The 26432-nt window shown below is 42.8% G+C and overlaps 1 protein-coding gene across 15 annotated transcripts in view; it reads right to left on the bottom strand.

Annotated features, from left to right (window-relative positions):
- LOC118362658 (syntaxin-binding protein 6-like) overlaps positions 1–26432 on the bottom strand; it is a 101646-nt gene that overhangs the window by 8270 nt on the left and 66944 nt on the right. For all 15 annotated transcript variants that reach the window (XR_004821251.2, XR_008086250.1, XR_008086259.1 and 12 more), the window contains exons 3-4: positions 5752–5882; positions 5439–5604 (exon numbers count right to left, since the gene is read on the bottom strand). Coding sequence is in view for 1 of the 15 variants with exons in the window: in XM_035743179.2 (XP_035599072.1) it covers positions 5439–5604; positions 5752–5882 (297 nt within the window). In the remaining 14 variants the exon portion in view is untranslated. The remainder of the gene's footprint in view (positions 1–5438; positions 5605–5751; positions 5883–26432) is intronic.

The following is a 26432-nucleotide window of genomic DNA, read 5'->3' as shown; positions in this document are numbered from 1 at the left end:
CTGCTGTACCCACCCAAACCCCCCCTCCCCCACTGGCAGCGGAGAAACCAAGGAGACAAATCCATTGAACGTTCCTTAACCCCCCCCCCCCCTCCACTTTTCTGCTGTCTAATTCATGCAAATCTTGACATTAACTTCTAACCTAAGCCCCCGTTTTCTTCTTAATACAGTGTTAATCCACTTTTTTAAAGTCATTAGGAGAAAGGGTAAGATTCTTCTGACATTCTCAGCATGGTTACAGTAGAGTTGTGCATTCATTTTGGCACTGCTCTGCTAATAGGGTTGCAGCAGTCAGGGAGTGGGGACGCTAATGTAAACAAACATAGAACATTCTGTCCCTGAACTCAAGAGACACTGTAGGTCTAATGGAGCAAATTGCTACTAGGTATTCAAGTACCGTAACCCTCATGAAAGTTTAAAGAGATAAACGTCAGGGTTGCATATTATACTGAAAAACCATAACCCTGTTCATAATGGCCTTGTTTATATTAGTTCAAGGAGAGTTTGAGGATGAAATCGGTATTGAGGTGACTATAGTAGGTAATGCTCATTTTGTCATTTTACTGTCCTTGTGCTTGAGGTGGAGAGAAGGTAAGACTGAAGTTGATGACATGGTTCCTCGGAGTCAATGAGCTGGTTTAATCTGAAAGGCTGTCAGTGAGGTGATCGTCCATCTACACAACTCACATAAGCTGTGCATCTTAAAGGGGAGTCCTTTCTGTACACCGGGCCCTCAAAATGACAGTATTACACTTGGCAGTCGGATACTCTGTGTGCATACAGATATTCTAGAACACACACTGTACATTCTGTAAGCCATCAAATGTTATATAATTCATTGAAGATGGAAGATTTTTAGGAGCTTAACTGCCTTGTTAGTAAAATGATGAATTATTTTAGTTGAACGTAACATTTGTTTCCTCCTTACCTTCTAAGAGTAGCCGGCGACCTTGGCGTCGACTGTTTAAAACAACTTCTTTCCTCATTCTGCTCAAAAAGACCTTGCAACGGAAAACGACCGAATCTACAGTTTCATCGTCTGTGACAAGAAAATGGAAAAGGAAGGTCTTCATTTGGGTTTGTTTTTGTTATTTTATCTGTTAGACAGAATAAATTACTGTATGTTGGATAATACTTATTACAACACACTACAGTTTGTTCTAATATGGTAATTTTGGTTAACTTTGGTTAAATAATGTAATAGACTTACTGTTTTACGTTATTAAAAGGGTTATTAAAAGGGTTTTGTTCAAACAGTGAAGTAGGAAAGAAATCAAATATTTTCATTTGGGGTAACTGGAATAGATTAGGGAAGTTAGGGGACCGTTTAAGTAGAAATGAAGCATTGTTTGTTATTAACTTGATGAAAGGTAGCCTATATTCTAACACGTTTTCACTTGAGTTGTATTTGACTGCATAATCTATCAGCACGGTTTCCCATAAGTAATCTCACAACAGTTTAAAATGGTGTAAAGAAGTCTTCTTGAAGTGCCCTCCTGACAGTAAGCATTTGCATGATACTTTCCAAAATGGTTCAATAGCTAATAAAAAGGTGTATAATAGCATATAGCATCCTAGAATTCAAAAACTGATGAAAGCAAGCAGCCAATATTTTAAACGCCCTCTCACTATTCTAAGACACGCTCTGCCACTTAAGCAGAGGTCCATGAGAGTCTGTGGGGAAGAGTGCGTGCTGCAGCCTCAGTCGTTCCTGATAACATGGCATTAACAAAATGAGTCCAGCAACGCTGCTTTAATCAGGCCCCATTACACGGCCCATCAGGTATCACTACACAGGTTCCTGGCTGCACATCTCCTCCACTGCGGTCTCTAAAGGGAGTTTACAGCCTCTGGATGAGGGAGGCTTTTCCGTGCATCACCTACACATAACTAGTGAGGCGACAACCAAAAGACGTGACCAAGATGGAAGTCTTTGATGAGAAAATAATGCTTGTCATTATTTAACCACATGCATTAAAAAAGGTGCACTCCGCAATTTAACATTTCAGTCAATAAAGAATAGGACCAGGTGTCCTATTTATGTGTATTTTGGTCTAAACCTCCATTATGTGGAATTCATACCGTTACCACAAGGGGAAGTACAGCAATGGAGAATGCCTTCACCCTCACCTTAAAGCCCACCTCTGTATTATAATTCCAGACCTTTCTTCAGATGAAGTAGATCTGCCAGAGTGAACCAGCAGGCCTCTTCAATAAAGGATGAATAAAGTTTGCATAAGCTAACAGAATCCACAGTAAGCCTGACGACCTTGTCCTGTCAAACCTTTACAATCTCTCAACGCATAAGAACAACCGTCCCGGAGTCCGGCCTGCCAATTAATATCATGTTCACTAACACATAGAACTCTGCCTCACTAAAACGGTGGCAAAGTGACAAGCCATTTCTTTGTGTTTGCCCAGCGAACAAAGACGAGCTCTTGTGTAGAATAGATAATTGCCTGTCAGGGTGACCCAGTGTAGAGTAAGAGCCTCTGTTCTGAGTTAAAGGCAAATCTAACCAGCAAAGGGCAATATCCCAGAATTCTCGTGGGTCATTAGGCCATAATAGTGATCGTGTCAACCCCAACAAGGTAGTGTGTAAACAACATGGTTTCTGACCCTTTGACTCAATGTGTTCTTGGTGACAGTTCAACGGGACAAACCATGTTCATTGTTACATTGACAGCAGGATGTTATTTTTATCCGGGAAGATAACGAATCCAGTAAAGTAATACAATACTGTACATTGTGGTTACACTAAAGACGTTCAAGCTATATCTATAACAAACTATCTAATAGTGTATGTGACTTTTGATTAGGGTCCTATACTCCAGAGGTAGTTGCTTCGTCATCCCTATTCCCCATGCTGGTCAGTCAGAAGAGGGGCGTCCCACACAGTTATTGTCCCACACCGGAGCAGCGTCATGATATTTGTTTTGCACTGGTGTGAGACTTAAACTGGAGGGGACAGTGGTGGCAGCACTCTGACATTCTCTTCTTTCTACTGTCACTAGGTCTCTGGCTGTGCGGTCACCTCCGTTGGCAGTCACGCTACTCATTGTGCTTCCTGGGAGCTGAGAGTTGGCTTTGATGTGATTGAACAGGCATGGCATTGCCAGGTCAATGTCTTTCTATGGTCTATATCCAATCTAAGTCTATTAGATTGAAAGCATTAGCAGATTTGGGGATTGGATATTGATAGTAAAACTAATATTTTGAGTCAATTACTGGTTGAGCTGGTGGTTACATAAACTAAAAACCGTTGCCAAAATACTGGAATAAAGCGTGCTTTGTGTTGGTGTTTAAGTATGTATGCGTGTTGTTGCATAAGTGAGACACTACACAACATCCCATTACACCCAGTATGCAGATGACCATTTAACTGGAGTTGTCTGACAGAGTGAATGAGAGTTAGGCCACAGATGTTCTCTGTTTTGTCATATTCTTCAGCCCCCCGGAGGACAATACAATAACCTCTACCCACACTATAACTATATTATTATTATTATTATTATTATTATATTATAACTACAGCCCAGCCAGCAATACACTACTGTATTTGTACAAGTTAAATAAGGAAGAAAAACATACAAGCTGTGGTTTATGATGTAGGAGGGAGAAGATGAGGGCAGAGGCATATAGCAATGAGGAGGAGAGGGAACTTTAACAGCAGGAGTAGCTGGGAAAGGAAAGGAACTGTCCTCCACTCAATAGTAATAGGCTAATACAGCTTTTTCTATAGAGGGAATGATCTATTTTTAAATGCATTGTTACAATAATGATCAAGCAGTACTACGTCTATAAAGAATAAATGATCAGTATTGCAATATTCCCCTCAAAGTAACTGTTTATGAATGTTAATACAAAAAGCTTTTCTGGAGTACGCCCTTTGAATCACATTTGATCAAACACATCTCTCTCCGCGACAGCTCCCCTCTCAGGTCTCTAGAACAGATTTACAGCTGATTAAGAACAGGGTCTTCCACAACCCCCTCTCTGGCTCAGGAACACAGAGGAAGCCTTCCCTCCCTACCAGTAGGCTACCATCTACCTTCCATGTAAGGATAACATGCTACAACATGGAAATGACTTCATATTGCTTACCTAGGTGGCCAATTCATATAGGAATTGGTTGTGTTGTGAACGTATGTTATTTTGAATATAAGCTTGTGTATATTGTGAAGTTAGTGTGGGAGTGAGTTAATATTCCTTGTGACTAAAGGTTAGTTCTCAGTGGACTGGTTCTTCCAACATCATTAGGTAGATTTAATGATGATGTATCATAGTACAGTTAAACATCATTAGGTAGATTTAATGATGATGTATCATAGTACAGTTAAACATCATTAGGTAGATTTAATGATGATGTATCATAGTACAGTTAAATATCATTCGGTAGATTTAATGATGATGTATCATAGTACAGTTAAATATCATTTAAATATCATTAGGTAGATTTAAAGATGCCTTTAGAGAGGGCAATCCTTAAAATGAAAAGTCCTCAAAGTAAATAGGAATAATAACTCTGTCTTGTTATACAACCAATCAGATCTGAACATGTAAGTGGCATTCTCGACATACAGAATGAAGGACTTTTCAGTTGAAAGACAAAACAGACCTTGGAGTGAGAACACTAGATCTGACTAAGAGCTTTTTGTGGATCAAAATGGGGCTTAGGTGGTGGGCGTGGCCAATGGTGCAGTCGCAGTGACAGAACGTCACTGGCTAACTTCCTGCAATTATATTCATTTTGCCATGTGGCGGAGATGCAATTTTGCAGTTTTAATGCAAATATACTGAAATTCTACACATTAGCTTTCCTATTTTCACCCCTTTTTCGTGGTATTCAATTGGTAATTAGAGTCTTGTCTCATCGCTGCAAGTCCCATACGGACTCAGGACAGGCGAAGGTCGAGAGCCATACGTCCTCCGAAACACAACCCAACCAAGCCACACTGCTTCTTGACACAATGCCCGCTTAACCCAGATGCACCAACCAACGCGTCGGAGGAAACACCGTACACCTGGCAACAGTGTCAGCATGCATTGTGCCTGGCCCGCCACAGGAGTCGCTAGTGCGTGATGGGACAACATCCCTGCCGGCCAAACCCTCCCCTAACCCGGACAACCCTGGGCCAATTGTGCGCTGCCCCATGGGTCTCGCGGCCGGCTGTGACAAAGCCTGGACTTGAACCAAGATCTCTAGTGGCACAGCTAGCACTGTGATGCAGAGTCTTAGACCACTGCACCACTCGGGAGGCACCCACATTATCTTTCCTACATACTTAATATCTGGTTTTAGTCGTTTAAATTATTGTTTGGACATAGGCGGCATGAAAAAACTGAAAAGGCAGAAAAAACCCTGACTTTCATACAGTTAGTGAGAGCAAGAGAGAGAGAGAGAGAGAGATGATGTGTCTTGTCACTGTGTCTCTTACCTCCCAGCAGTTTGGACTGACAGTTGACAAATTCTGGCTTGCTCTGAGAGCTGTAGCGCTGGCAGGTGTGGTGGAGGATCTGGATAAAGGTGCACTTTTCGCCGGCCGAGCCAGCCACCCACTGGTCAAAGGCATTGTCAAATGCCAAGTCAAACTCTGGACAGTCCTTATAGAGAGAGATACAGAAACAGAGCAAGAGAGACAGAGAACAAGCATGACCCAGGCAGTAGGTGTTGATATGGGATCTGCCCTAATGAAATCGTCAGGAAAAACTCAGCCCTCGGCAGGGAGGTTCAGTGAACTGTAAACTCACTTTGTTGGGGTCACAGCCGTTGACCTGTCTCAGCTGGTCGATGGTCCACATTGACCTCTTGGCAAAGGATGATGAACCTGGGAACTGCTTCACCTTGGTGATGGACACATGGGAAGGCTTCTTATTAGTCACTGGGGAGAAGAAATGAAGTAACATTTAGTTCAAAACTAAAATAAATGATCTGTTAACAATAGTAAGGGATTCAACTTAAATTGTACAAAGTTAGATGCCAAATGTTCATATAATGAAGGTGCTTTGTTTTGAACAGAGTGAATGTGAGAACACACTACGGTCACCACAAGCAATGAGAGTGACAAGCTTCCTCCATAGCAGCTGTGTTCAGGAATACAGAGGTCATTGGTGCCAAAAACAACATGGGCTTATCAGCAAAAGCAACAGAAAATAAATGTTTTCCTGAGAGACAGCCTGGCCTAATGTTGACCAGACCTCCCTGTGGCTGGGCCTTGGACATTATAGTTATCCAGTCAAAATATGCCTACTAATCTTTAATTTACTTCCAATGGGAGCTATCGTCTTTAACCCAACCACACAGTGTCTGACAGTACGATAAGGTGCAGTGTGACAAAGAAAGTTAAAAGTTGACTTCGTTGGTTTTGTCAGTCTGCGGTTATGGCACCTTTTACACTTCACCAGATGCAACTCGCACAACAGAAAAGCACCCGTTTGTTTGTATTGATGAAAATGATGCATTGCATCCAGCCCTCTGTCGACTAAATCTAAGTGGATATCAAGAACGGCTAAAGCCTTGTGGTAGATAATCTACTCTCAGTATCTGGAGGAAGGGAAAGTATAAATCAACACGTGTGGTTGAACCAAAGACGAGCACTCATATTAGTGAGTATGGCCTGAGGCCTACTGTAGTATCTAGTATCCACATCCTGCCCTGTGACATCACCAGAATATCACCACACCTCCCTGTAGCCCGGACTCTTTCCATGGATCAAAGCGCTGTGTTTACAGATCATCCTGTTCAGGGTTCCGTCATGTGTCAGAACCACTGCATGCGTGCACAGCTGGATCCAGGCCCGCCAATATCTTTTGGAAGGGCCTACGTGCTCCTGTGTTGTTTCTGCTGGCTCAAATACCAGGCCACTGTTTCTGCCGTTGTGTCTTTCTGGACAGACAGATGGGACTGTGTTTTGGAAACCAAACTCTGAACAGAATACGAGTGACCTACACAAGGCCTCTCGTATTCTGTTCAGAGTTTGGTTTCCAAAACACAGTCCCATCTGGGCAGGTTGTTATCAGTTACTGACATGTTTTTGAAGCCTAGTATCCGATCAAGCCCTTCTGTTTTTCACAATGTCATTTTAATAACATAGGTAGGGCTAGATCCCTGTCTGTTTTTCACATTGTCTTTTTAATAACATAGGTAGGGCTAGATCCCTGTCTGTTTTTCACATTGTCTTTTTAATAACATAGGTAGGGCTAGATCCCTGTCTGTTTTTCACATTGTCTTTTTAATAACATAGGTAGGGCTAGATCCCTGTCTGTTTTTTGCATCATCCTGTTTGTTGTGATTGTATCTCTTTGGCGAGGGGAGATGTTTGGATATATTGTACATTTATACAGCTGTATCTAACAGCGGAAGTTGTTGACTCAGCATGTGACAGTCAGGGGCTTGGTGTGAAGAGTCCTGTTTTCTACCTGAGCCGCATGGTGCTTCTGGTAAGATCTACTCTGTTCATTTTGATATTACAGACTTCCAGTGAGCACTGGAAGCACTTTCTGTTTAACCAGTAAAATTATGCATCTACAAAGCGAAAATGGTTTCTTTAAATGGTTCTTCTTGACGAGCACGCCTACAGAGAACAGCGAGAACGAGTCAGTCAGCCATGACAGGAGGCATGAAGGAATCCGATGACCGCGACTAGTCAGTGAAGAGCACTTTTTGCCAGTCCTGTCAGGTCCAGTGACAGTGTGTTTGTACGCATAGGCGACATTGTTGCCAGTGACGTCTGGTGAGGACCTGCCTTATGACAGGCCTACAAACCCTCAGTCCAGCCTCTCTCAGCCTATTGCAGACAGTCTGAGCACTGATGGAGGGATTGTGCATTTCTGGTGTAACTCTGGCAGTTGTTGCCATCCTGTACCCGTCCCGCAGGTGCGATGTTCGGATGTACCGATCCTGTGCAGGTGTTGTTACACGTGGTCTGCAACTGTGAGGACGATCAGCTGTCCATCCTGTCTCCCCGTAGCACTGTCTTAGGCGTCTCACAGTATGGAGATTGCAATTTATTGCCCTGGACACATCTGCAGTCCTCATGCCTCCTTGCATCTTTCTGCTGGATTTTTTCAGAGTCAGTAGAAAGGCCTCTTTAGTGTCGTAAGTTTTCAAAACTGTGACCTTAATTGCCTACAATCTGTAAGGTGTTAATGTCTTTATGACTGTTCCACAGGTGCATGTTAAAACCCTTTGCAAAGAAGATCTGTGAAATTACTTGGATTTTTACAAATGATCTGAAAGACAGAGAAAGACAGGGTCCTGAAAGAGGGCCGTTTCTTTTTTTCCTCCTGAGTATAGGTATTTGAAGTTGTCCACATATTGTAAGTCATAACCGTCCAGAGTAGTGATGCTAGACGGGCGGGCGGGTAGAGATCGGTTGAAGAGCATGCATTTAGCTTTGATTGCATTTTAGAGCAATCAAAGGCCACGGAAGGAGTGTTGTATGGCATTGAAGCTCGTCTGGAGGTTTGTTAACAGTGTCCAAAGATGGACCAGAAGTATACAGAATGGTGTCGTCTGAGTAGAGGTGAATCAGAGAATAACCAGCAGCAAGAGCGACATCATTGATGTTTACAGAGAAAATAGTTGGTCCGAGAATTGAGCCCTGTGGCACCCCCATAGAGACTGCCAGAGGTCCGGACGACAGGCCCTCCGATTTGACACACTGAACTCTGTATGAGAAGTAGTTGGTGAACCTGGCGAGGCAGTCATTTGAGAAACCATGGCTGTTTAGTCTGCTGATAAGAATACAGTGATTGACAGAGTCGAAAGCCTTGGCTAGGTCGATGAATACGGCTGCACAGTATTGTCTTTTATCAATGGCGGTTATGATATCGTTTAGGACCTTGAGTGTGCCTGAGGTGCACCCATGACCAGCTCGGAAACCAGATTGCGGAGAAGGTACGGTGGGATTCTAAATGGTAGGTGATCTGTTTGTTAAATTGGCTTTCAAAGACATTAGAAAGGCAGGGCAGAATAGATATATCTGTAACATACAGTGCCGACCGCAAAGCAATTCTCCCAAAATGGATTAAACAGCCAAATGGTTCTACTGTATAGTGGTTCTACTGCAAGTTGGGAGAGGTGGAGGAGAAGGAGTGTTGTCTACAAAATATCAGAGAGTGAGAGAGTAGACTACTCTGCTGAGACCATAGTATTGAATTGCCATCATCCCAACCCCTTTGAATGAAAAGTGTGCGCTGCCTGCTGATCATAAGACAATACCAAACTGTATACAGAAATTAAGAGGCAGAAATAAATGGACCTGTAAGTAAAGTAAGAGCTCTATAGAATGAAGTACTGTAGGCCTGGTTTTAAAGAATCACTTAGGAAGAGAGGCTGCGGTAAGATAAGATGTCAAACTTGTGTCATCGCTCAAAATAACGGTGCGTACAAATCAATAAAGTCATGGAGATTGACAACAAGAAGTGTTATGATTCTTCCCCTTTGGGACCGAACAGCCTTGACTAACAGATCCATCGTTAGCATATTCCTCTGCTCAATGGGAAGGCAGCAAATTACAGGCTTCGTGGCGAGCTCGCTTTCAAAACAATCTGCTTGATGCCAGGATGGTGAATAACGGTTATGTAAAGCTTGGGGAAACAACGGGAGAAATGGATCTGAAATGATCCGTTACAGAAGTGAAGTAAAAATACACCTACAACTGTTTGGGGAAGACATGTTTGTTTTGCTCTTTCGTTTGAGAAATATGATTGGCATTGTCTCAAGAAATAGGATGGGTTTTCACTGTTTCTCAGGGCCACTCGGCTGTACTCTCAACACTCTGAATTAAACAAGCAGACATCTGAGCCGATCCAATCAGTTTCTTATGCTGCTGTTGACTCCTACCTTGTCCGAGTTTGTCTCCATGTTATCAGACAATTACTACATTCCAGAGACCTTGGCTCCAATGTCAGAGAAAGGATTGTGAGAAAACAAGAGGTGTCCCTCAAAGGAAGTTCACACTGTAATCATGATTCTGTTTTCACTCACTCGAGACTCTAGGGCGTTCCAGTAGATAATGAACATTTGAGATAATGGTTAACATTATATGCAGTAAATGCCCATTTCAAAGTAGAATTAAGAAGCAATTCAGACATTCGTGTAAATCATTAGTTGAAGTCAATGGCAGACTCTCAAAGACCTATCTGTACCATGAAGGAATGAGCATACGTACACACGCATGCATGCACACAGCCACGCCAGGAGGTTCTGAAACATGATTACCCCTCATGCCTGGGCCAGAGACCCCTTCAGAACTTAATATCACTTCACATTATAGGTGTGGACACTTCTGTAGCTCCTCTTCCCATAAAGCACTAAGGTGGATGGGCAAATAAAGCACTCATCAAGCTTGGCAGATGCAAGAGCTTTTTGACGTGCACCGTTTGACTCACTCTTCCTCTATATGATCAATTTCAAAGCTTTCTCCAGAACGGGTGGGTGAAACCCTGTTAAGAATTAAAATCCTTCAGTCAGATCTGTTCGGCCAGAGTGGCACCGTGGAGAGAGGGAGGGTTACCATGGCAATCTAATCTGCATGGTACAAAAACAACAACTGATTTCACAGGAGGGGTGCCATCTGTAGCCGGTTAATTTAGGGCAGCGGTGTCACTCATTAGGCCCTGGGGGCCGCATTGGGTCCGGAGGGCCGCCCTTAAAATGTGTTATATTGCCTCCTGAGTGGCGCAGCGTTCTAAGGCACTGCATCACAGTGCTAAAGGTGTCACTACAGAGTGAGCCAAGGTCATCCGACAATAGACACTGATATCAAGGCCATCCCTGTAGAGATAGCATGTTAAGGTAATTTCTGCAGAGAGTTTGGACTCATTCACTTGGCACGGACCCACGTTCTTGTACGCTAGTTAACATGGTCCGCTGTGATGTTTAAACAGAATGAAAAAGTGAAAGTTCAGAAACAGTGTGGTGAGTGTGGTCAAATGATTTTCCAAAAGCTCTATGGCCAATCACAGCTTTAAAAGTAGGCTAATGTTTCAAGACTCAAACAGCTCTTTTGATTCACTGGAAACCATGTATACAGAGTCAGTGAAGAGGAGATGCCTTCACCATACTCTAACTTGTTATTATAGTGCTGGAACGACCCATCTAACGCTGCTCTCTGTCTGGGTCTACTGCATCATTACTGGTCTATTTAAACCTGCCCCGCTCGGGCTGAACTGGAACACATTGTTACACTCCAACAGAGCCTGTCACTGTGACATGCGCTAGGCTAATACTGGCTAGACAGACCACAGCAGCCCACAACAATCCCGTCCACAGTCAATTCATGGGTTCAGGGACAAGGACCTGCTGTGTGGCCCATGTTAGTGCAGAGTGGAGGCCATGCCATGGCCAGACACTGTGGTAGTGTGGAGAGGACACACCATGGTACCTAACAACTGAGCAATGGAGCGCTGCTTGGTTCAATGCTATGTGAGACCCTTAATAAATCACCCAGCAGATGCAGAAGACATCATATATTTACACGTTGGGAGAAACAGTAGAGAAGTGATTGTCTGTGTTGTCATGTGCATTCTCTTAAACAGTGAAATCTTTATCATACCAAAGACAATGTTGAAGTGGTTATTGTGCAAGCTCTGTCGGCTCAAATCAAATAAAGTTTGATGTGTCACATGCTTTGTAGACAGGTGTAGACTAACAGTGAAATGCTTACTTAAAGGCCCTTCCCAACAATGAAGAGAAACAATTTGAAGTAATAGAAAAATATTAACAAGTAACAAATACACATTCAGTAATGATAACATGGCTATATACACGGGGTACCAGTACCGAGTCGATGTGCATGGGTATGAGGTAATTGAGGTAGATATAGGTAGGGATAAAAGTAACTAAGCAGCAGCATATGTGATGACTCAAAATAATTAGTGCAAAAACAGTCAATGCAGATAGTTAAAGGGATAATCCACCCCACCCCAAACCACTAATTCCTATTATTAACCATGTTAAATAACACGAAAAGTGAAAACATTTTGTTGTAATAACAAGATAAACATGGGAAAATAATTTAAGGAAATCCATTGCATCTCAAGTCTACTACAAAACTCATAATACAATGTTCTCCATTTCCCTGGGCTGGCTGGTTAGCTAAGTAGCTAGTCACAAAACATAGCTACACACAATCACACCAAACTCACAATCATACCAAACTCGATATCAACATGTGAAGTAGCTAGCTAGCTGTAAAATCGCCTAAACATACTGCGCTGTCAATTTAGGAGTCTCTCACAGAGTTCAACTTGCAGCTTGTCTCTGCCACGGAGCTATAAATGGCATCTCTGCCCAGAGCGAGAGCAGCATTATGTTGCTTTCCCACAGAGCTAATTTTGAGATGGGAAGCGTCATTAGAATCGGATTGTGTGACGATTAGCTTAGCAACCGAGTGACGCAGCATGACATGTGAATGCAAAATCAAATCAAATCAAATCTATTTGTCACATACACATGGTTAGCAGATGTTAATGCGAGTGTAGCGAAATGCTTGTGCTTCTAGTTCCGACAATGCAGTAATAACCAACAAGTAATCTAACTAACAATTCCTAAACTACTGTCTTATACACAGTGTAAGGGGATAAAGAATATGTACATAAGGATATATGAATGAGTGATGGTACAGAGCAGCATAGGCAAGATACAGTAGATGGTATCGAGTACAGTATATACATATAAGATGAGTATGTAAACAAAGTGGCATAGTTAAAGTGGCTAGTGATACATGTATTACATAAGGATGCAGTCGATGATATAGAGTACAGTATATACGTATGCATATGAGATGAATAATGTAGGGTAAGTAACATTATATATGGTAGCATTGTTTAAAGTGGCTAGTGATATATTTACATCATTCCCATCAATTCCCATTATTAAAGTGGCTGGAGTTGAGTCAGTGTCAGTGTGTTGGCAGCGGCCACTCAATGTTAGTGGTGGCTGTTTAACAGTCTGATGGCCTTGAGATAGAAGCTGTTTTTCAGTCTCTCGGTCCCAGCTTTGATGCACCTGTACTGACCTCGCCTTCTGGATGACAGCGGGGTGAACAGGCAGTGGCTCGGGTGGTTGATGTCCTTGATGATCTTTATGGCCTTCCTGTAACATCGGGTGGTGTAGGTGTCCTGGAGGGCAGGTAGTTTGCCCCCGGTGATGCGTTGTGCAAACCTCACTACCCTCTGGAGAGCCTTACGGTTGAGGGCGGAGCAGTTGCCGTACCACGCGGTGATACAGCCCGCCAGGATGCTCTCGATTGTGCATCTGTAGTAGTTTGAGTGCTTTTGGTGACAAGCCGAATTTCTTCAGCCTCCTGAGGTTGAAGAGGCGCTGCTGCACCTTCTTCACGATGCTGTCTGTGTGAGTGGACCAATTCAGTTTGTCTGTGATGTGTATGCCGAGGAGCTTAAAACTTTCTACCCTCTCCACTACTGTTCCATCGATTTGGATAGGGGGGGTGTTCCCTCTGCTGTTTCCTGAAGTCCACAATCATCTCCTTAGTTTTGTTGACGTTGAGTGTGAGGTTATTTTCCTGACACCACACTCCGAGGGCCCTCACCTCCTCCCTGTAGGCCATCTCGTCGTTGTTGGTAATCAAGCCTACCACTGTTGTGTCGTCCGCAAACTTGATGATTGAGTTGGAGGCGTGCGTTGCCACGCAGTCGTGGGTGAACAGGGAGTACAGGAGAGGGCTCAGAACGCACCCTTGTGGGGCCCCAGTGTTGAGGATCAGAGGGGAGGAGATGTTGTTACCTACCCTCACCACCTGGGGGCGGCCCGTCAGGAAGTCCAGTACCCAGTTGCACAGAGCGGGGTCGAGACCCAGGGTCTCGAGCTTGATGACGAGCTTGGAGGGTACTATGGTGTTGAATGCCGAGCTGTAGTCGATGAACAGCATTCTCATATAGGTATTCCTCTTGTCCAGATGAGTTAGAGCAGTGTGCAGTGTGGTTGAGATTGCATCGTCTGTGGACCTATTTGGGCGGTAAGCAAATTGGAGTGGGTCTAGGGTGTCAGGTAGGGTGGAGGTGATATGGTCCTTGACTAGTCTCTCAAAGCACTTCATGATGACGGAAGTGAGTGCTACGGGGCGGTAGTCGTTTAGCTCAGTTACCTTAGCTTTCTTGGGAACAGGAACAATGGTGGCCCTCTTGAAGCATGTGGGAACAGCAGATTGGTATAGGGATTGATTGAATATGTCCGTAAACACACCGGCCAGCTGGTCTGCGCATGCTCTGAGGGCGCGGATGGGGATGCCGTCTGGGCCTGCAGCCTTGCGAGGGTTAACACGTTTAAATGTCTTACTCACCTCGGCTGCAGTGAAGGAGAGACCGCATGTTTTCGTTGCAGGCCGTGTCAGTGGCACTGTATTGTCCTCAAAGCGGGCAAAAAAGTTATTTAGTCTGCCTGGGAGCAGGACATCCTGGTCCGTGACTGGGCTGGGTTTCTTCTTGTAGTCCGTGATTGACTGTAGACCCTGCCACATGCCTTGTGTCTGAGCCGTTGAATTGAGATTCTACTTTGTCTCTGTACTGACGCTTAGCTTGTTTGATAGCCTTGGGGAGGGAATAGCTGCACTGTTTGTATTCGGTCATGTTACCAGACACCTTGCCCTGATTAAAAGCAGTGGTTCGCGCTTTCAGTTTCACGCGAATGCTGCCATCAATCCACGGTTTCTGGTTAGGGAATGTTTTAATCGTTGCTATGGGAACGACATCTTCAACGCACATTCTAATGAACTCGCACACACCGAATCAGCGTATTCGTCAATGTTATCTGACGCAATACGAAACAAATTCCAGTCCACGTGCTGGAAGCAGTCTTGAGTGTGGAGTAAGCTTGGTCGGACCAGCGTTGGACAGACCTCAGCGTGGGAGCCTCTAGTTTTAGTTTCTGTCTGTAGGCAGGGATCAGCAAAATGGAGTCGTGGTCAGCTTTTCCGAAAGGGGGGCGGGGCAGGGCCTTATATGCGTCGCGGAAGTTAGAGTAACAATGATCCAAGGTTTTTTCACCCCTGGTTGCGCAATCGATATGCTGATAAAATTTAGGGAGTCTTGTTTTCAGATAAGCCTTGTTAAAATCCCCAGCTACAATGAATGCAGCCTCCGGATAAATGGTTTCCAGTTTGCAAAGAGTTAAATAAAGTTTGTTCAGAGCCATCGATGTGTCTGCTTGGGGGGGGATATATACGGCTGTGATTATAATCGAAGAGAATTCTCTTGGTAGATAATGCGGTCTACATTTGATTGTGAGGAATTCTAAATCAGGTGAACAGAAGGATTTGAGTTCCTGTATGTTTCTTTCATCACACCATGTCTCGTTAGTCATAAGGCATACGCCCCCGCCCCTCTTCTTACCAGAAAGGTGTTTGTTTCTGTCTGCGCGATGCGTGGAGAAACCCGTTGGCTGCACCGCTTCGGATAGCGTCTCTCCAGTGAGCCATGTTTCCGTGAAGCACAGAACGTTACAGTCTCTGATGTCCCTCTGGAATGCTACCCTTGCTCGGATTTCATCAACCTTGTTGTCTAGAGACTGGACATTGGCAAGAAGAATGCTAGGGAGTGGTGCACGGTGTGCCCGTCTCCGGAGTCTGACCAGGAGACCGCCTCGTTTCCCTCTTTTTCGGAGTCGTTTTTTTGGGTCGCTGCATGCAATCCATTCCGTTGTCCTGTTTGTAAGGCAGAACACAGGATCCGCGTCGCGAAAAACATTCTTGGTCGTACTGATGGTGAGTTGACGCTGATCTTATATTCAGTAGTTCTTCTCGACTGTATGTAATGAAACCTAAGATGACCTGGGGTACTAATGTAAGAAATAACACGTAAAAAAACTGCATAGTTTCCTAGGAACGCGAAGCGAGGCGGCCATCTCTGTCGGCTCCTCGCATAAAACTTGGTCGACAATTGGTCGACAGTCAGTTGGGTGGGGCATTTTTCCATTAATTGCCCAATGGGATTCCCATCTCCTTCTTTCTGTAATATCTGTTTCCTACAGACATGGTGCATTACAACATGGTACTTGAAGGAGAAACGGTCATTAATAATTTGGTAGACTGTTTAGACTGAGCACATTATGCGAAATCTGTACTTTGTCATGACGATATAAACAGATGGATGTGTTATAGACAAGTATGGCCATACCATCTATTGGCGATCTAGTGTATGTCATTGTTTTAAAAGCGTTATGAAATGTGATAAGGGATTACACTAATCTCCAGTGGCAAGCATTGTATACCAATTCCTACACAATTTACTATTTTACCCACTGATAGAACATAGGCTTTCACCAAATTGACAGGAATATCATGATTTTTATTTCTGGGGGTGGATTATACCTTTAAATCAAATAGCTACCTGTACTAACTGTTTAGCACTTTTATGGCTTGGGGATAGAAGCTGTTCAAAGTCCTGTTAGTTCCAGAGTTGGTGCATCGGTACCGCTTGCCGTGTGGTAGCAGAGAGAACCGCCTATGACTTGGGTGGCTGGAGTCTTTGAAAATGTTTATGGGCTTCCTCTGACACCGCCTGGTATAGAGGTCCTGGATGGCAGGGAGCTCGGCCCCAGTGATGAACTGGGCCGTACTCACTATCCTCTGTAGCATCTTGCAGTCGGATAGTACGCGGTGATGCAGCCAGTCAAGATGTTGTCAATGGTCCAGCTGTATAACTTTGAGGATCCAAGGGCCAAATCTTTTCAGCCTCCTGAGGGGGAAGAGTCGTTGTTGTGCCTTCTCCCCAACTGTGTTAGTGTGTGGGGACCATAATTCCTTAGTGATGTTGACACTGAGGAACTTGTTCACGACCCGCTCCACTACAGCCCCCTCAGTTCCCTGTAGTCCATCAGCTTCTTTGTCTTGCTGATGTTGAGGGAGAGGCTGTTGTCCTGTCACACAATTTATGGACAGAGTTTGAATACATGAAAATCCTGTTCTTTGAGAGTTTACACCCTTCCAGTTTTATATCTCAATGAAAGGGACAAATCCCAGGCAGTTTTTTTTTAATGGATTGTAGATATTTTTAATCTCCCTTTAATCCCATATTCAGAGAGTATTTTCATAATATGAAAGGGTCTTTGCTGTGGAGGGGAAAAGAACAGTCTGATCAATGAAAAATGGAGATTAACTGACAGAAGCCGACCAAAATTCCTTTTCATCTGCCGACAGTAACACTTCCCTTTGTAATTTAAATCAGGGACACATCACTACCCAGAACACAGTATCTGTGCATTCTGAAAAGAGATACAATTATTCTCTGCTTCAATATTTGAACAGCTCCAACTATCTGGATGGACAAGGATGAAATAAAACCCTTTGAAACAGGACACTGGAGAGAGAAATTCATGTCAGTTTGGCAGTTGGATGGAGAAATAGGGATACTATTTTCTTTCCAGTTTCTTTTTCCAGGTGTTTTTAGCCATGTTTGAATCTATTTTGAATTTAACGTCTCATTACCTTCAAGCACAACATCAATTCCGCTGTGATGCAAATGGCTCTGAGTGTGTAGCATATGCATGGGGTAACCTAATGATCATTACTATGACAACACCACAAAATGAGGATGGATTGTCAGGGCATGTTTACTAGAACTGTGTGAGAAGTTAGATAGGGTGATGTTACTCCCAACATTGGGAGTAATTCAACGTATTTTAAACACTACTACACAAGAGACATGCATTTTTTTTATTAGCATTAAATGGAGGCTTTTGGATAATGAAAACATATGTTCTACCGAGTGCTGGGAGGGGGTTGTTTATTAAACAGCTAATTGACCAACATTGGTTCAATCACTTCAATTATTTTTAGTTCCTTTTTTTAATGAGCCCAATGAGGCATTTATTTAGCTCTGCAACATCCTTAAGCAGACAAGCCTAGCTAAATAGGAGGACTAAAGTCATCAAATAAAAAAGTAGTGATACACAAGTGAAATATTTTATTCTGTCATAGTCATTTCCTATTGATGTGTACCCAATGTGGACCTAACAGACAACGGAATATTGGCAGTTATATGTTCACTATTTTTGGCTTTGGAATTTGCATTAAAAAGCTCTAAAATAATTTAATATCGTTATTTCTTAATGCATTTAATAAAATATTTTTTTTTTTTTTAGACCGAATTAACAAAATTTAAAAAAGAGAAATAAATAATAATAATAAATAATCAAGCCGAAGTTCTAGGCCCATCTCCTAGCCAAATTATTGCCACAAACTTCAAGCTAGCCTTTAGTTTATTTTAATTTTATTCAACCTTTATGTAACTAGGCTAGTCAGCCAAGAACAAATTCTTATTAACAGTGACGGCCTACCCCGGTCAAACCCAGACGACGCTGGGCCAATTGTGATACTGCCCGGATTCGAACCAGGGACTGTAGTGACGCCTCTTGCGCTGAGATGCAGTGCCTTAGACCTCTGTGTCACTCGGGAGCCAGCCCATTACTCTTCCATGTTCTGAAGGTAATTTCTTCTCTTCTTCTGTCCTTGTGATGCTGAATGTTTTACACCCTAATGAGCTATTTAAAATAAAGCTCAGCTGAAGTGCCTTCAGTCACTTCTGTAATACATTCCATCTAAAACACTGGGCAATAGACCGCTAAATCGGGCGGTAGGATGCCTTATTAAAACAGGAAGGTCCCTACATGCATTACTGGGAGTACAGCAATTTATTGAAAGATGTGGAAGTTAATTTGTCTGGATTTTGCTGACAGTTTGTAATAGTGCCAGGGAGATGTTGCTGATTAGTGGTTAAATGAGAGATGAAGAGGATGGGAGTCAGTACGCTGTTCCCCACAGACACATGAGTGATGAGAAGATTTGACAACAGACATAATGGCTATAATGAGGGTCGTTTGGAAGAGCAAAGTTATTGTGAGAGAGAGAGAAAGTAAACAGTGAGTAAGAGAGAGAGTGAGAGATCGAGAGATCCTTTCTTATGACCGACATATCAGGTCAAAGATATTGAGAACACTATTCTGAATAGTGTAACTGCATAGAGTACAAGAAGGGTTTCAGAGTTGTAGCCAGTTAGAGAGGAAAGGGACATTCAGAAGAAGTGGGACGAAGTCACAATCTCTCTGGAAGAGAGCGAGTGATGTTTCTAAAAACAAAGACAAAACAATGACAACCCATAAAAATTATTCAGATGCAAATACACACAGAGTTCAGGATTTATGACCGACATGTGGCAAGTCAACAGGTCAGACAGGAATTACATACAGCAATAATGGAGATGTTAGGAAGAGGAAACCAGGAACACATTCATCACCAAATACAGGGGAAATAAAATACTTCCAGCCTCCATTATAGTGGCATCTCATTCCTTCCCTTCTCATTTCTCCTACCGGTCAAGGGGAAATGGAGAGGGTGTGCTGTGAGGCCCTGACTACACACTCTGAGCCCCTCTGCTCGTTCATCACACTGAGCTCTGTTAATAACATAGGACATTCTCCAGCCCATTCAGCCTGGGCCCTGCTGTGCACATACTAAGAGTTCCTCAGGAGCCGGGGCTGGAGAAGAGAAGTCTTTAATTACACAGGGGCAGAGACCTGTTTACCTGCCAAGGGGCTTTTCTCCTATTGACTATGTGGTGGAGTGGGTCTGCTCTGCTATCTGATGTCCTCAATGGGGTTTTCTACAGTTGGAAGTCGGAAGTTTACATAGCCCAAGTACATTTGAACTCAGTTTTTCACAATTCCTGACATTTAATCCCTGTAAAAAATTCCGTTTTAGGATCACCACTTTATTTAAGAATGTGAAATGTCAGAAAGTAGTGATTTCTTTCATCACATTCGCAGTGGGTCAGAAGTTTACATACACTCAATTAGTATTTGGTAGCGGTGCCTTTAAATTGTTTAACTTGGGTCAAAAGTTTTGGATAGCCTTCCACAAGCTTCCCACAATAAGTTGGGTGAATTGTGGCCCATTCCTCCTGACAGAGCTGGTGTAATCGAGTCAGATTTGTAGGCCTCCTTGCTCACACTCACGATTTTTCAGTTCTGCTCACAAATGTTCTATAGGATTGAGGTTAGGGCTGTGTGATGGCCACTCAAAAGGCTTTTTTATGGCGGGTTTGAAGCAGTGGCTTCTTCCTTGCTGAGCGGCCTTTCAGGTTATGTCGATATAGGACTCATTTTATGGTGGAAAGATACTTCTGTACCTGTTTCCTCTAGCATCTTCACAAGGTCCTTTGCTGTTGTTCTGGGATTGATTTGCACTTTTCGCACCAAACGACGTTCGTCTCTAGGAGACAGAACACACTCCTTCCTGAGCAGTATGACGGCTGCGTGGTCCCATGATGTTTATATTTGCGTACTATTGTTTGTGCAGAAGAAGGTACCTTCAGGCATTTGGAAACGGCTCCCAAGGAAGAACCAGACTTGGAGGTCTACAACTTTTTTTCCTTAGGTCTTGGTTGATTTATTTTGATTATCCCATGATGTCAAGCAAAGAGGCACTGATTTGGAAGGTAGACCTTGAAATACATCAACAGGCACACCTCCAATTGACTCAAATGATGCCAATTAGCCTATCAGAAGCTTCTAAGGCCATGACATCATTTTCTGGAATTTTCCAAGCTGTTTAAAGGCACAATCAACTTAGTGTATGTAAACGTCTGACCCACTGGAATTGTGATACAGTGAAATAATCAGAATCACAATAAAAAAGTGAAATAATCTGTCTGTAAACAATTCTTGGAAAATGACTTGTCATGCAAAGTAGATGTCCTAACAGACTTGCCAAAACTATAGTTTGTTATTAAGAAATTTGTGGAGTGGTTGAAAAACGAGTTAACCTGATGGTACTAGGGGGCAGTATTTTCATTTTTGGAAAAATAACATTCCCAAATTAAACAGGATATTTTGTCAGGACAAGATGCTAGAATATGCATATAATTGACAGCTTAGGATAGAAAACACTAAAGTTTCCAAAACTGTAAAAACTAAAAAATACCCTGTTCCGATGCGTCCCTATTGAGCTGTAAATGCCCTATCAACCAGATTACGTTTTCTACATATTCCCCAAGGTGTCTACAGCATTGTGACGTAGTTTTAAGCATTTATGTTGAAGAATACCCGTAGGTGGCTTCATTGCGCAAGTGGTCGCCTGATGCTCCCAGAGAAATTCTTGTGTAAAATACAGAGGTAGCCATTATTCCAATCGCTTCTACTGAGAAACCAATTGTCCCGGTTGATATATTATCAAATAGATACTTGAAAAACACCTTGAGGATTGATTATAAACAACGTTTGCCATGTTTCTGTCGATATTATGGAGCTAATTTGGAATATTTTTCGGCGTTGTCGTGACCACAATTTCCGGTCGATTTCTCAGCCAAACGTGAAGAACAAACGGAGCCATTTCGCCTACAAAAATAATATTTTGGGAAAAAATTAACTTTGGCTATCTACCTGGGAGTCTCGTGAGTGAAAACAGCCGAAGTTCAAAGGTAAACAATTTAATTTGATTGCTTTTCTGATTTTCGTGACAAGGTTGCCTGCTGCTAGCAAGGCATAATGCTATGCTAGGCTATCGATAAACTTACACAAATGCTTGTCTAGCTTTGGCTGTAAAGTATATTTTGACAATCTTAGATGACAGGGTGATTAACAAAAGGCTAAGCTGTGTTCCAATATATTTCACTTGTGAATTTCATGAATAGGAAGATTTATGTCCGTTGCGTTATACTAATTTGTGTCAGATGATGACAACGGTCCCGTTCACGGGATGGGGTGTCACTGGAGGTTAATGACTCCAACCTAAGTGTATGTAAACTTCTGACTTCAACTGTATGTTAAGCACAGCTGAAAACTTGTACTGATTAAAGTTCTGACTTCAACTGTAATTGCAGAAGGGTTTTCTAATGATCAATTAGCCTTTTTAAAATTATAAACTTGCCACTGGAACACAGAAGTGATGGTTGCTGATGATGGGCCTCTGTACACTGATGTAGATATTCAATTTATTTATTTTTAAAATCAGCCATTTCCAGCTACAAGTCATTTACAACATTAACAATGTCTACACAGTATTTCTGAACAATTGAATGTTATTTTAAAATGGCCCAAAAAAGTGTTTCTTTAAAAAACAAGGACATTTCCTTTTTTGTATTTTATTTAAATTTTACCCGCTTTTCTCCCCAATTTTGTGGTATCCAATTATTAGTAGTTACCATCTTGTCTCATCGCTACAACTCCCGTACGGGCTCGGGAGAGACGAAGGTCGAAAGCCATGCGTCCTCCGAAACACAACCCAACCAAGCCGCACTGCTTCTTAACACAGCGCACATCCAACCCGAAAGCCAGCCGCAATGTGTCGGAGGAAACACCTCGCCTGGTTAGCATGCACTGCACCCGGCCTGCCACAGGAGTCGCTAGTGCGCGATGAGACAACGATATCCCTACTGGCCAAACCCTCCTGAACACGGACGACGCTAGGCCAATTGTGCATCGCCCCACGGACCTCCCGGTCATGGCCGGCTGCGACAGAGCCCGGGTGCAAACCCAGAGTCTCTGGTGGCACAGCTAGTACTGCGATGCAGTGCCCTAGAGAGCTGCACCACCTGGGAGGCCCTACAAGGACATTTCTAAAAAGTGACCCCAAACCTTTGAAGGGTGGTGTACATTTAGGAAAATTGCACATTAATTAATTGGCAACAGCCTCTATATCCTCCCACCTATCCATTTCCTGTCTCAGGTAGCCCACAAAAGTCAGCATGGATAGAGCGTAAGAATTGACAAATATTTGCCATATTCTAATAAATCTCATGTGCCAACAACATATGGCCACAGTCTGTGGTGAAATCTGAACTCCTGTAGATCTGGGAAGGGATCACTACCGCTACCTCACTTTCCAACCAAGGTGCATGAATTGAGGAGGAAACAGATTCAGCAACACTTGAAGGGCAAATGGAATTAAATACAAAAAATGCTTCTTTATTGCAAAGCGTAGAAACGCCACATTTTGGCCTTCAGGGTCTTCTAAAGTAATTGGATGGAGAGTAATTGTATCTGAAATAATTGGATGGTGAAACTTGCATCCAGCCAAGGTGGCCAACCAGAAAAGCAAGAAGAAAACATTATTTAACTGAAAAATAGATTTAGCAAGAAATGGGCATTTAAAATTCAAATGTGGAGTCGAGCTTTATGGTTACGTGATGACATCACATGCCGTATACAGTACCTTCAAATGTATTCTGCAATTAAAATTTATTTGAAAAACACATTTTCGATAATTTGGTTGCAATAAAGTTCCACAAGATAAAATGTTAATCTTCAGAACATTTCTCCAAAAGCTGCCATTTCCATTACACATGTTGTATTGTTTTCTTTCTGCATTGCTTTGTCAAATAATACTAGGTCAATAGCCAGTTATACTCAGATACTGCCTGCCTCTAAGAAAAGTCAGAAATCTCACCAATTCAATATTTGGCGAAGTTCTGAAGAAGGCATCTCAGTATGAAAACATCTCTGTGATCACCCTGTTCCATTAGTATTCTGTCAGGGACTCCATTCCACTCTTGCCCAGTCTGGAGACATTATTTCCACTTTCCCTAAAAGATAAAATGAGTACTTTGTCATCAGCAATCGTGTCATTGTTGTATTCTCTATGATGGGGACAAGGATAACTTGACTTTTGTCTTGGAGGATAATGTTTGTTTTCTGTTATCGTCACATTTACTTTTGAGAATGCGGGGCATGACAAGTGTAATCCTCCCTCATGCTAAGGCATTGTTTTCCATGTACAGACAGGATAAGAGCCCAATCTGAAATACCTTCAGGATTTCAAGGAAGAAGGTAGACATTTCAGGTGAGGATAATACAACCGAGACAACAGAAAAACAACTCCATGGGGAATTGAGTGCATGGTTAGGTAACTTGATAAGGTTGGATCTCAACTTACTCCTCCAATACTCCACATCTAACAGGTATAGTAAACAGAGCCTTATGTGTTGAGATTTTCAACATTTAGGTACCAATCACTCAATCATTCATGCGTCACCGTATCTTGCATCACACAACAAATCAGTCATTCAAGTCAGGTTGACTCGCATGTTTGTAAACTAACGTCAACTTTAGTCCATGAAGAATTCATCACATTTCAGGTGCATAGCATCTTAAACTCGTCCACCTTTGACCATTCTCCTCCTTCCTACAGAGTAAATGATGGATGGTCTCTCTGTTAAATAGCAGCAATGCATCTCCCCTCCTCACATCTAGTCAATCAGAAAGGTACCGGGGTCGGTGGCATTGTGTGGCATCCATCTTTAGAAAGGACAGATGGAGCCTAGGAGTTGTTAAACAAGCACTTTTAACATTTAACTTTTAAAAACGATATCTCAGATGGTTCTCCTACACCAGGGACAAAGTGGATTATAATTAGAACCCAATGGGCAGTAATTTCAGAGGATATCCTGCATGAAATCCATCTATCAAAATCAAAGCCCGTTTCACAGTTCGGATCAGTGTTCACGAGGAGAGCTTATACAAAATCGTTACTAGTTAATACATTAAATTATGTAAGCGAAGTGATGATACAAACCAATCAAACAATGCTACCAAAGTGTAAACCATTTTGTTACGATAGCTTTATAGTTTATTTGTCGTCATTAAAGAGGGGGTCTGGGATCACTCAATGACAGACTCATAAACATGGAAGAACTTGGACATTTTCAGCTTCCAGGAATTGTGTACAGATCCTTGCGACATGCTGTCGTGCATTATCATTTTTGATTTAACCACTGTTTTACCAGAACACATTCTCATTTACAGCAATGACCTGGAGAAAAGTTATAGGGGAGAGGTGTGGGGATGAATGAGCCAATGGGATGATTAGGTGGCCATGATGGTATGAAGCCAGATTGGGAATTGAGCCAGGACATGCGTGGTTAAAACCCCTACTCTTACAATAAGTACCATGAGATCATCAGGTCACCCGTTTAACATCCCATGCTGAAACATGAGATGGAGTGGAGGAATGGCAGGGCAATGGGCCTCAGGATCTCGTTATGGTATCTCTGTGGATTCAAATAGCAAATCAATGAAATGCAAGTGTGTACGTTGTCCGTAGCTTATGCCTGCCCATACCATAACCCCACCGCCACCATGGTGCACTCTGTTCACAACGTTGACATCAGCAAACCGTTCGCCCACACAACGCCATACTGCCCGGTACAGTTGAAACCGGGATTCACCTGTGAAGAGCACACTTCTCCAGCGTACCAGTGACCAGCGAAGGTGAGCATTTGCCCACTGAAGTCGGTTACAACGCCAAACTGCAGTCAGGTCAAGATCCTGGTGAGGACGACTAGAAAGCAGATTACCTTCCCTGGGACGGTTTATGACAGTTTGTGCTGTCTCAGACTATCCCGCAAATGAAGATGCCGGATGTGGAGGTCCTAGGCTGGCATGGTTACAAATAGAGTATATTACAATGATATATTTTACTTTATGGGGACTGAATGTTGAGTTAAGGCTCCCAGGCTTGCAAGGACAGACCAGATACAAATTCAATTAGCACTAATGTGAGAAGTAAAAGCTGTCGAGGCATTTGGGCCCAACAAGTGGCAGAAGTCTTTGAAGCGTCCTCTGAAGCCCCCTCCTGCTGTTCAAAGACAATACAATGGCATTTTCTACAAGAAATCTGTCTCCAGAAATAAAAGCACACATGCACAGTTGGGGCGAGTGACTCCGAACTTAATGACAAGCCACAAGTTATATTTTAAATTTTTTTCTCGTGCATTTTGCTTCATGACTCCTGCATACTTTGTTGACTACAAACATTCTTTACCCAACCGTAGGACAAACGGTTTGTTCCCACACTCGGGATTCTGACTATATTGGTTACACAGACCTTTGGCTTCCCATCCTATTCCAACCACCTCTCGCCGGCTTTGTATTCATGTTACCTGATGAAATTGCTGTACAATATGATCTTTTTGACATCTGATGAGCACATTCAGATGTCAAAAATCAGCAGTGCAGAGCTCTCCCTGTCCTCTGCTGTGCCTTGATTGTATTACTGCTGATGACATCTGAAAATGTGCATCTACACCCTGGCCCATCTACTATTGCTAGCCCAAATTCTGACTTGTGCTCTGATATCTCCTAAACTGATTTCTGCTCACGTAAAAGCCTGGGTTTTCTGCACGTTAATGCAACCGCTGTGTCAGTTTTCAAAAAAACTTCACCGAAAAAGCACACCATGCAATAATCTGAGTACAGCGCTCAGAGACCAAAACAAGCCATACAGATATCCGCCATGTTGTGGAATCAACAGAAGTCAGAAATAGCATTATAAATATTCACTTACCTTTGATCTTCATCAGAATGCACTCCCAGGAATCGCAGTTCCACAATAAATGTTTGTGTTAGAAAAAAGTCCCGAAATTTATGTCCAAATACCTCCTTTTTGCACGCCTTTAGTTCACTAATCCAAATTCAC

Source organism: Oncorhynchus keta, chromosome 29 (assembly GCF_023373465.1).
Source record: "Oncorhynchus keta strain PuntledgeMale-10-30-2019 chromosome 29, Oket_V2, whole genome shotgun sequence".
NCBI lineage: Eukaryota > Metazoa > Chordata > Actinopteri > Salmoniformes > Salmonidae > Oncorhynchus > Oncorhynchus keta.
This window is presented reverse-complemented; position numbering and strand designations above follow the sequence as displayed.